The 12,697-nt window shown below is 35.1% G+C and overlaps 1 protein-coding gene across 4 annotated transcripts in view; it reads right to left on the bottom strand.

The window, feature by feature from the left end:
• The window catches only part of LOC149812032 (Clathrin adaptor complex small chain family protein), a 66,588-nt gene that overhangs the window by 29,528 nt on the left and 24,363 nt on the right, over nt 1-12,697 (bottom strand). For all 4 annotated transcript variants that reach the window (XM_089993440.1, XM_089993439.1, XM_089993441.1 and 1 more), the window contains one exon: nt 10,213-10,255. In XM_089993440.1, coding sequence (XP_089849566.1) covers nt 10,213-10,255 — 43 coding nt within the window. The remainder of the gene's footprint in view (nt 1-10,212; nt 10,256-12,697) is intronic.

Here is a 12,697-nt window from a genome sequence, read left to right as displayed (position 1 = left end):
AGGTCATTGCCGACGATATTTATCGTCGGCAATATATGATTTATATGGCCAATAACATAAACGCCGATAAATATCGTCATTTCAGGCATTAGGCTTTTATGGTAATTTATATTACTATTTTCGATGATATTTATATATTATCGTTTTTATAAAAATAAATTCGACGATATGATATAATCGGTATAAAACAATCGACTCTAGAATGTAACGACCCCAACTCGTACCCATGAAAAAGTGACAATTTTTTTTTTCAAGTGCGGAAACATTCTCAGAAACCCGAGGCCTTTACAGCAGTGTTTTAAAACTCGCCGAGTCAACTCGTTGACTCGGCTCGGCTCGCCCCTCCAGCGATTCAACCCGGCAAGGCAAACTCGGTTTGCCAAAACTCGGGCTCGACTCGGCCCGACTCGGCCCGACTCGGCCCGACTCGGCTTGACTCGGCCTGACTCGGCTTGACTCGGCCTGACTCGGGCGAGTTTTGGGATGTTTGAAATTTGTTTTTTGAGTTTCAAATTACAGTTTTGAAATATATAAGTACATATATTTTAACAAGGGTTACCCCCAGATTTTGTATAAAAAAAGAAAATAAAAATCATTTAAAGATAAAAAAGCATTTAAATCCATAGAATAAAATCACCATGTTGTTCGAACTACTGTTCACCCTGTGTTATCAACTTATTCTAGCAAAATATTTTAAAGAAATGATTCTCACTATATATGGCGGGTCAACTGTGCCTATGGGAAGTCACATTTAGGTTTCATTATCCATTTGTTATGTGAACAAGCATTGTACATATTCAAATATTAGTAGTCTTTTTATAGTTGTGCCATTAATATATTTCCTACATAGTTTTATACATGAGAAAATTGCTTATTTATGTTGATATTGGGCATTCTGTAAACTTTCAATATGCACATATATCCCTGTTTTACATTTATGGATTTGTTAGAGAGGGAATTAAAACTTTTAAAACAAGCTAGCATATATGATTGGCCATTTTAGGAACCTTAGGTAGTAGCAGACTGAACTCACGGTGACCAAATCCTCTAATTCAAGTCATGAATTAGTCAAAGTGCTTGTATAGATATCAAATTCAATTATTCAAGCAAACCTCTATAGCTCTTTGCAGTTGTTTTTATATTCTTACAGACATTTGGAGACTATGTTTACTCAAAAACATGATTATATACAAATTATATATTGTTTTTCTTTTAAAATCAAAAGTTAACAAAACCCGGTCCGAGTCACCGAGTTGACCCGTCGAGTCACGAGTCAATAAAGAACGAGTCGAGTTCCGAGCCACGGGTTTTAAAACCTTGCTTTACAGTTACAACACATCCACAACCGCAAGGGATCTTATACTCATCTTTCAAATCAAACCAAACTTTATTTATTAAAGTGCATATAGTATGTGACATAAGCAAATGAAATATAAATAAAGCAGAAAGAAGAGCAACATTGTCCAAAAGAATTTGTCAAGCAGTCGTGTAATCCTCTCGTAGCTCCTCTCAGATGCAAGTCGTCTCACTAGACCTCTGAGGCTGCAAAAAACACAAAAGTAGGGGTGTCAGAATCCAAAGAATTTTGTGTACGAATCCCTCTAATGAAACAAATAAGTAAAAAAAATATAAATAAGATTAATACAATATTTTAGAGGAATGCAATTAGGACAATTTTATAATTCAAGTAATCATTTAAGCAACAAGGAACGATTATTATCAATAGGGAACAATTATTATCCATAGAGAACATCACTTATGCAATAAAGACATGTAATCATGCAATAAAAAGTACATATCTTGCAATCACTCATGTAACACAAAAGAACAAGTAAATATGCATGATCTAATGCATAGCAGGAATATGCATGATTTCTATGCACATGCATGAATAAATTATTATCTTTTATCAGAGTTTTCTTTTCATATGCATGTCCCTATTAAATGCACACAATTTAAGTTTCTTTTTTTATTATTGTTGCCCGCGGATACTCCAAACGGGTAAAATTTTCCGAGGTCACGTAAGGTTGTAAACACCTCAAATTTTCAACATTCGCTCATAAACCCTTTCCTCCTGCCACTGGGACCCACTCTCTGCAACCTTTAGGGAACCAGCTAGTCGATATCTGAGTCAGGGTTGTTCATAACCCAAATTTTACAACAAATTTCAATACTTTATCTCACAATCAAGATTCAATCCTCATTTTGGCTCAATCTCAAATATCAGTTCTCATCTTCAGATGAGAATTTTCAATCATTTGTGTCTGTCAGGGGTTTGCGATTCCAAGTCCCTCATCCAGGGTTACATTTCATGTGTCGTTGAATATCACTGCATGCATTTGACACATCATCTCATATCATTTCATGGCATTGCATGTCATTTTCGAGATCCAGTACTCCTGTTTTTCAAAATATTCAATCCAGATTCGAGTTTTAAAACTTTTCTTTCAAAATCAATTTCAAAATCTGGGTTTTTACATTGATATTTGTCATTTATCAACCCCGATGATCTTATATTCTTTTATTTCAAAATATTTTCTTTACAAAACGATCTGGATTCATTTTAAAATCAATTTTTAACTGATCTCAGTTATCAGATGAGACCCATCTAGGTGGTGTCGCTTCTGGATTCCTTCATTCCTCAAATTTCTCAAATTTTCAGAGTCCTAGTTGGATCAGGACTCTATCTTTTTACCTTTTAAACCTTTTTCAAAATTCTATTTTGGTTTTAAATCAGAAATAGTATTATCCTTTGTCCATTCTTGTCATTTTGGCCAAAATCTCAAAGTTTTAGTCGGATTAGGACTCTACTTTTCACTTCTATTTTTATCTTTTTTCGAGAAAATCTTTCAAAACCTTTCATTTTGGCCAAAATTTTAGAGTTTCAGTTGGACTAGGACTCTGCCCTAGAGACCTAATTGAATCAAAACTCTATCCTGATTTCATTTTCTTATTTCATTTTCACTTGTTTTCAAAAGTCTTTTTTAAAATTTTATCATTTGCTTCTCATAAAACCAAAAGTTCTCAGAGTTCTAGTCGAATTAGGACTCTTCCCAAAAGTCCTAGTCGGATCAGGACTCTAAACCTGACTTCAATTTCTATCTTATTTTCACCTGTTTTCTAAAACCCTCTCATTTGTTTTCTAGAAAACCCTAAAATTTTAAGAGTTTTAGTCGAATTAGGACTCTGTCCCAGAGTTCAAGTTGGATCAGGATTCTAATTCTGATTTTAGTTTTCATCTAGTTTTCACCTGTTTTTGCGAAAAAACTCTCAAAATCTTCTTGTTTGTTTTCAGAAAAATCAAAAACTTTAGAGTTTTAGTTGAATTAGGACTTTGTCCCCAGAGCTCCGGTCGGGTCAGAACTCTATTCTGATTTCACTGTTTGTTGCTATTTTCACTTGTTTTCGAAAATCCTTTCATCTGTTTTCCAAAAAAAGCAAAATTCTAGAGTTTTAATCGAATCAGGACTCTGTCCCAGAGTCTCAATCGGTTCAGAACTCTACCATGATTTCATCTGTTACCGTTATTTTACTTGTTTTTTGAAAACAAACACAAAATTTCGAAATTCCAGTTGATTCAAGACTCTATTTTAAAGTTTAGGTTGAATTAGGACCAGAGTTACCAGTCGGGGAAGCGAGAGCGAGAAGCGATACGGGAAGCGAGAGCGGGAAGCGAGGCACTTTCAAAAATTTAAGAAGCGGGAAGCGTGGGATGACTTAGAAGAAAATTATGAACCGTCTCGGAAGCGAACAGGAAGCGAGGCGAAAGCGAAAAAAAATAAAAAAAAAATGAAAAAAATGGAGAAGCGAGGGGGAAGTGTGCTTCTCATTTTTGGGAAGCGCGCCACCCTGCACGTTTCGGAAGCGCGACGTTTCGTGCTTTCGAAACGCCCTTCGGAGAAGCGCGCTTCCCCATGCACCTAGGTGCTTCTGGTAACTCTGGTTAGGATTCTAACCCTGATTACTTTTTCTGACTTATTTTTACTCATTTTGAGAAAATCTTTCAAAAACCTCTTCATTTGGCTTTCAAAAACCTAAATTTTACAGTTTGAGTTGGTTTAGGACTCTAGTCTAGAGTTTCAGTTCGCCTAGGACTCTATGTTTAAAACTTCTAATTTTCATTCGGTGATTTTTACTCTGTTTTGAAACCATTTTTAGTCTTTATTTTAACTTTTTTAAAACCCTGATGTGGGGCCCACTCGGTTGATGCCACATCTGGAAGAGTTCTGATCCAGTCAGAACTCTATTTGATTCAAAAACTTTCAATTTCAATTTCAAGTTCTAAACCTCTTTTTGAAAACTTTCATTTTCAAGTTTTAAAATATCGCTTTTGAAAAATCAAGTTCTAAACCGAGGACATGGCATTGAATAGAAATGACTGGAGGAGAAGGATTCATGTGGAAGACCCAAAATGATTTTCTTTTTTGGTTCATATCGCCGACCCTAATTGTTTTGGGATGAAGGCGTAGTTGGTGTTGTTGGTGTTGTTGGTGTTGCTTTTGAAAAATCAAGTGGGGCCCACTCTGGGTGGTGCCACATTTGAAAGATTTAGGGTCAGCTTAGGGTTAGTTAGTGTCCTAATTAGGTTAGGAGTTAGAAGAGTCAAAATCGATTTTAAAAATCCATCTTTATTTTAGTGTTTTAGACTTGCTTTATTTAAAGTTTTAAAAACCAAATGTGGGCCCGCCTAGGTAGCGCCACATTTGAGACCTTTTTCAGTTGAATTAGGTTAATTAGGCTAATTAACTAGAGTTAGATTAGGTTAGGAGTCCTCGTAAAAATCGCCCCGCTCCCTTAATGGATTTAGATAGAATTTTAGAAAAAGTCAAAAAGCATTAATTATCCCTAATTAATGGCCTTCGAAAAAAAATGTAAAAAGGGGGCAAAAGAGGGGTCGACCCCTAGGCTTTCTCTCTCCCTTTTTTGTTGCTTCTCTCTCCTTCCTCCATTGAAGCTGCAGCAACCCAAGGTAAATTTTGTTTACTTATTTTCATTATTTTATTAAATTTATTACAAGTTTTCCATGGATTTCACTATTGTCGCCCCTTGCATATGGATTTCAAGCTTGTTCTTCATTCAAGAACCTTAAAATTGATCCAAGAAAGCGATCTAACGCTGTTTGAGGGCGTTTTTCATGATTCTAATCCATTGAAATATCGTTTTTTATATTTAAGCCAATAAAAAGATGAGATTCGCCCGTTAAATGGGTCTAATCTCTCTTTTTGAAAGCTAAATCAAATTTTAACCGTGTATTCCCTGATTTTTTTTTTATTAGTGTTTATTTTACTCATTCAAGCATCAAATCCAAATTCGTGATATTATTTGCATATTTTTATTATTATTTTTCACATTATATTAGAGTTTTTCAAGTTTTATCAATAATAGGTGGATTTCGATCTCGAGCACGCGGGAACAGTGTTATTTCATGCACGTTTTTCTGTCAAAAAATATGATTTTTTAGAGTTAAACCGTGAAAATGTTAGTAATTTCTTGTAAAAAATTGAGTTATTTTGGGTTCTGGAACTCTGTCAAAAAAAATAGAAAACCGAACCTTATTTTTTAAACTGTGAAATCGCTATATGGATTCGGAAACGACTTGTCGAGGCGATATCTCCCTTATCGAAGATCCGATCGACGATCTGTAAGTTGCAGTGTCTTTATTATCATGTCTAGTATTTTCTGTAAAATTTTTGGATTGTTATGCATCTGTTTGCTATTTTTCCTCTGTCAGAAAGTAGAATCGGTTTCACAGATCCCATTATACCTTGTTTAAACCCTAGATCAACTTAGGTCGATCGTATCTCCCTAACCGGAGATCCGATCGAGAATCTGTAAAAGGGAAAATCTTCCTCTGTGTATCTGCTGTTCACTACTAAAATTTTGTAATTTTTTAACCTGATTTGGTATATTTTCTTGTACCCGAAACCAGATATATTTATTTCAAGTCGTTATATATTTGCCGAAATTGAGCATGTATTGCCGGAACGATATCTCCTTAACCGAAGATGATTTTTCTGATCTGTAAAAAGGGAAATCTCTGTTTTTCTGTCCAGTACCTCTATAAACTTTTACGAATTTCCATGATGGTTTGATCCCTGATTTGGGCCTGACACTATGACAGGTACGTGCCCGTGGGCAAAATCGCGTATTTTAGGATTTTATTCAATTTTTATATTAAAATAATGTCAAAAACATATTTTTTATTGCAATTTAACTTTAGGGTTATCGTAAGTGCCCATGTCGATTTTTGTTAATTTTTGAATTCATTTGATATATTATTTGATTAAATCATGAAAACAGGGTGCCCGCGGAGTCCCGGTTCGAGTAAAACACTGGCGAAAACTACTATTTTTGTGATATTTCGATTTTTTTATATAAAGTTTCATGTTTTTAATGTTTGATCATATTTATAATTATGCTAGGGTGCTTAACACCCGATTTGGTGTTTATTTGAATCTATTTGAGTCATAAATCCAAAGTTTTACAAAAATCTTTTCTGAAAACCCTGATTTTAAGGCCATAGTCTTGTTTTCGGGGGTATTTTGTAATTTTTCTCAAAATTCTGAATTTTAAAGTTGTTTATTTTTATTATTCATTCAATTTTATATCATATTTTATTATATTTATCTCAGGAAAACATGAAAAAAGGCTTATATCCGGATAAATCCAGTAATTTCCTGATATTATTGGATAAATCCAGAAAAGCCGACATATTTTGACTAACAAGTTTTCTAGTTTTGCAGGGACATTCAAGAGTGTATTTTCTTTTATTTTATTTTCTCTTTTTATGTAAATTGTAATTGTAAACATTGAAATAAAAATTAAATTTCCTGCTTAGAATAGGACTGCATTGCATATAGTTTTATTCTTCAATAATTTTAATTTTAAACTCACCATGGTCTACACGAATGGCACGCGCACTAGCTTCTAAAGAGTTGATAAACTCGGTGGATTTCGTATTTGTGGTCATAGTCAGAATACGAACAAAACCCAGATTTATCATCTTTTTCTAAGCCACAAATGGCCTACACTCTTAGGCATCTTCAGAAATCATTGCATATTTCAAAGTTTTTCAAGTATTTTCTTCTTTTAGAACCAAATGAGATATTATTCAATACATATTCGTGGTCATAGTCAGGGATATGTAGAGAATTTATTTCATCTAAGTTCTATAAGGCACATAAATTCCTTTTCAAATGATTTTCTCAAATTCTTCAAAAAATATTTTCTCATAATTGCATTCATTCATTCATTTAAGTTAGACTGCATCATGAAAAGAATTTCACAAGGCCACACGCTCATCCCTTTTGATAGATTTTTCAATTCCATCTCAGAAATCGATTTTCTTAAAAATCTCTAAAGTTTTCTTCAAAAATAAGTTTTGTCAAAAAGATCTCATTTTCTTCAGACTGATTTTCCTTTTCTTCAAAAAATATTTTTCATATGTGATTCACGATTTTCAAAGTATACTCCTTTATAAATATTTTCCACTATTTGAAGCATACATCATGTTTTAAATCTGTATTTTCAAAAGTTCATAGCACATGCCTGATTCTTTGTGCATTTACGAAATAGAACATCGGTTTAGACAAGTTGAGCAAAGTAAAGCACCGGATTGATCCATGGTTTGATTACCCTTGGTTATAGTGCAAGGAACAGTTGAACCTCGTACCGACAGGCGAGTCTCATTCTTCATAATGATCCTGCATTTTAAAACGGAGGCAAGTTATTTTCAACATCTTTTTCAAAGATCAGTTTGACTTGCAAAAGTAAAATTTTGCAATGATAACAAAGGTTCATAGGGTAACTTAGCACACAAAGTTGTATTTTATTACTGGGTTTCAAACTTAGCCTTCAACTGAAACAGCATTCGTAACATTAGACCTCCACATCTAAATGTCGGGACACAAAGGACCTTCACATCCACAAGTGTCATTTTCTTGGTATACCAAAAAAAACAATTGTATACACACCAGCCCCAGGTAAAGTAGCGGATTCTCCTTAAAACAGTGACTAGGAGAAGAACCTCAATATCGAGTTTAGGGGTAACAACAACGCATACGAAGTTTTAGTATCCTCACAGTTTTCCAAAACCGCAACTCTAAGAGTCTCATTCTAAAGACAGGATATCTCAGAATGTATATTACACAATTCTCTTTCTTTATCTTGTTATTAATACTCATTCATTAATTTGCAATTCAGCATGCAAAATTGGTAACACAAGTTCACATATTCAAATGTGAGGCTCATCACGGGACCACAGCCCGTGAAAAACATAAAACAATGCACTATAGTAAAACAATATCAATGTGACTTTTGTGATACATTAAAACAAGTAAAGAAGGAGCACTCCAAACTCAGGGCTTATACAGCCCACAATGATCTAGTATTTTATCATCGATGTATCATATGCAAAAATCATGAATCACATGCCATTATGCATTCATTCCACATGCCCTTCAACACACGATCATGTATGCCAATTTAGATATGTGTATGAAACAACAATATTCATATGCATGTGTATGAGTTCACACATTCATGTTAAGTGCGTGCTTTCATCCAATACACATATTAATGTTGAATGCATGTTTTCATTCATGAATCATTTCAATTAATACATGTGAGCATTCATGCAATCACTTACATGCAAAACATATCAATTTCATGCATGCACGTGCACATAAGAACAATGGTGCATTAATACTTCGATTGAGCATGATATACTAATGTGCAAGCATGCGAAGATTTCGTTCTTTTACATGCAAAGGCACCCATATTTAGGTTCGATGATGCATGCATATGCATATACAAATTCAGGTTGTATGTATAAACCACTTTCATCCCTTAAGTAAACATGATTCCATTCCATTTTTGCATGCATACAGCCTAAACATTCATCCAGGAAATTTTTGTTTAATCATGCAAAGGAAGATTTTGTTCTTTTACATGCAAAGGAAGAAAATTTGCATGTAGACTATGAACTTATTAATCTTAAATTTGGTTTGATTATCAAGGGAAAAAAAGATTTCACTCATTACTACTAGAAAATCCATCACTATAATGCTAATGAATATTTTTTTTAATTTTATTAAATTATTGAACTTGTCATTGTGTAATTGAATCGTGAACTACTTTGCTAAATCTTGTGAATTTGTATTTCACGGATCCCCTTAGGCCCCATGTTATGAACAATGAACAAAGCAAACTATACATGCAAATCATGGCAGGACATATCATTGGTCTCTAATTTTAAAGTTTGATGTTGGTCTGATAGTCTTCTCATTTTAAAATTAGTTCTCATATGTTCTATGGTTCAGCTCTATGTTACACAAACATGCCTCTAGGCCCTTCGTACCTGTGTCGACATGCCCGGACACGGGTACAGGTATCGAGTGCGGCACAAGTATCTGTTAGGTCCAGGTCTGGAATAGGTCCAGTTAAAACATAGCCCAAAACCCTTTTTTCTTTTCCTTCTTCATCATGTTGTTCTTTTCGTAAAAGAGAGAGAGGGGGGTTTACTTTCAAGAACCCTCTTTCCCTACATACATTTTCATTTATGAGGGGGCAGGTTTGTCGAAATTACCTCTCCCCTTTCCTTTAAGAGAGAGGGCATTTTCAAGAACCCCCTGCCCCACCCTTTTTCATTTATAAGGGGCCAGGAGGTTCTCAAAAATACCCCGCTTTTTTCCTTTTCAAAAAGAAAGAAAAGAGGTATTTTTTAGAACCCCCAAATCCCACTCATTCCTTTTTCATTTATGAGGGATGGTGGGAGTCAAGGTGATTCTCAAAAACGCACTCCTCTTTTCCTTTTACAAAGAGAGACAAAGAGGGATGAAAAAGGGGGTTCACCACTTTCCCACTTTTTTTTACCTTTAAAAAATAAAAATACGCTTTTTTATTTTTCAATGGATTTGGATTTTGATCCAATCCAAACCCAGAACATTCATTTTCATATATATATATATATATATATATATATATATATATATATATAGCCTTATCCCCGCACTCGCTTTTTTGAATTCGTCATGTCATACCCTCTGTACCCATACCCATGTCACATAGGTTCAAACTTCTTGTCATTTAGTTTTTTCCATTTTGCTTTTCAAACCTGTGAAGCCTGTCTAGTTGGACAGGCCTTTTGGCTGGTGAAATATAAAAGGGAAAAAAAATAACAAAAGCAATGGCTCATTAAGTATTACTAGTAACCTCCAAATATGCTTCGCATCAACTCCTGTTGCTTCTCCACGGGCTAACCTTAACCAAAAATAGATAAATAAGGATAATATAATGGGAAAAATTTGTAAGTTCATTACATTAGGAATTTTAAAAAAATGTGGACATAAAAGCAAAAGAAAGTTCAGATTAAAACAACAGAACAGCTGCAGGCTTCTCGTGCATAAGGCCTATCTAGAAGAAACAAGTGGTGAATGTAAGCCGCATATCTAGATCGTATGAATGGAAGTGATGCAAGTGTGGGTGGTAATTCAACTTAACTGAATCAACGAATGAATCCTGAATGATGATTTACATCATGATAGTTGACACTGATAAGTTTTAAAATCATGCACAAGGCAGTACTGCAAAAACAAATTAAAGTAGCCACAAGGAAGAGTGGAAGGCTGTAGGCACATGGAGAAGATTCACCTTGGAAGCACATATGCACTCACACATGGCAGTCAAAAATTAAGGCATTGGAAGAAAATACCTGTTAATTTATTATTTATATATGTCTAAACATCTCTATGTTTCATTGTTAAACATGGGTATTTTGTGTTCATATGTGTTATTTTTTATGCAACTATTTGTTTTTGCTTGTTTAACTCGAAATCTATGTGCATTATGGATGTACAATATCACAAGTCTTCCACTTATTTGATGTGTTACACATAACCCTTGCCCTAGGAACACATTCAAGCTTGAGTTTATGATGACTTAATTGGTTGTAAAAATATAAAGGAATATACTTCTATCTTGTTAGATCCTGGTAAGAACATTAAGCCTTTGCAGGGGTCACAAATAAAAGAATCTAACTTCTAAAAGACAACTGTTACAAGAAGTCTCTTATTAGTGTATATAGATGTCAAAGAGGAGCTAAGGATTTTTTTATATTAGGTGACCCACTACATTTAGTATGTTCCAAAATAAAGTGAACAGAGCAACAAATACGGTTTCCTAACCTAAGGTACTTTTTATTCCTTCTACTCTATTCCCTTTGTCCCTAATATTAACATTTAAATTAGAAACCATGGCTACCAACATGGTATCATAGCTTGAAAAGCTTCTAGCAAAATCTCAAGCAGCTGAAGGTTGTTTCTCTTGCTCATCGCTACTTGACATTAGCCTCTAAGCCCTCAGTAAAGATAGATTATGTTCTATCATGAGTTTAGAACTTTAGAAGTCCTTCAAGGCCTTCCAGGAGCAGATTGGAGAAGGTTATGACACTATATAATTTTTAAGACTTTCTCCTAACTTTAGCCCTATATGCTAGATGATTATGTAAGATTGGAAGAGAGGTAGAAAGGCTGCATGAAGTGAGGAAATTCATTGTGTTAAGTAAATGAGACCAAGGAAAAGCCAAGGTTGATGGTAAAAAATTGTTTGTGTTAACCTAGACATGAAAAGGAAAGGAAGCGTGAACTTGTGGAAGTAAAACCTTTTCTCCTACAATGTGCATCTTTTGTACCTGAGAAGTTGGTGAAACTAGCAAGAACCCTGTCATGGTTCAAACAAAGGAGAGCCTTGAATTAGCTATGAGGGTTACAATTATGAAGTTTCATGGAGAGAACTACATTGAATGATCTCTGACCATTGAATTAGCCATCACCACAAGGAAGAAGCAAGAATACACATAATTAGGGAGAAGAAACAGAATGAAGATATTCCATGTTACTCCCAAAATATTTATGCATCACATGTTCACGTTCAAGGCCTTAAAGATAAAATTGATTTCAAGGTTTTTGTGTATGTATGCATTTATAGGATACTCCTCCTACCAAACAGATTAGTAAATTGTTACAGTCACAATACAACAACATATCTGATATGTTTTTCAGCACAAAGCCTTTCTACCATGGATCTGATCGCTTCTGAGATTTGAACATGCCGACCATGGCACTCAGGAGCTATGTTTGGGTCCAGCACTTCATCAACCCTTACATTCCAAAGACTGGCAAAGCACCACACTGTAATTTGCTGGCAAAAGAGAACAAGGGCTCCTCACTTGCCCAAGGATTGAACCATGCCTTAACCGAGGTCCCATCACCGATTTTCCACCTTGTACCTAGGCAGACGACATTTGCACCGGCTCTCACACTCTTCCACCCCGCAGATCCTACAAAGGCCTCGGAACTCAGCCCATAGCAACTCCCTTATGATGTATTCTTGTCATCAATCTGACCCACGGGTTGTCTTATTTGCAATTTTACATGCAAGCTTTGCCAAGAAGGCAAGCCTCATGTCTGACATGTTTTTCAGTCCCAGCCCTCCTTCCTCAACCGGGAGGCATATTTGCTGCCATGACTTGAGGTGCATGTGTTTGCCTTCGGTTGAGTCATGACACAGAATTTTCTGCATGATTTGTTACATGCGCTTGATGGTCACTTGTGGCAAGAGGGAGGTCAACATCCAATATAGAGGGAAAAAGGCCAGCATCGAGTTGTTCAAGATTAAGCGTTCAGCTCTAGAAACCAAT

The sequence above is a fragment of the Nuphar pumila genome, chromosome 17 (assembly GCF_984573655.1).
Source record: "Nuphar pumila chromosome 17, dmNupPumi1.hap1.1, whole genome shotgun sequence".
Lineage (NCBI taxonomy): Eukaryota > Viridiplantae > Streptophyta > Magnoliopsida > Nymphaeales > Nymphaeaceae > Nuphar > Nuphar pumila.
Note: the sequence above shows the minus strand (reverse complement) of the source record. Positions and strands in the feature narration are given on the sequence as shown.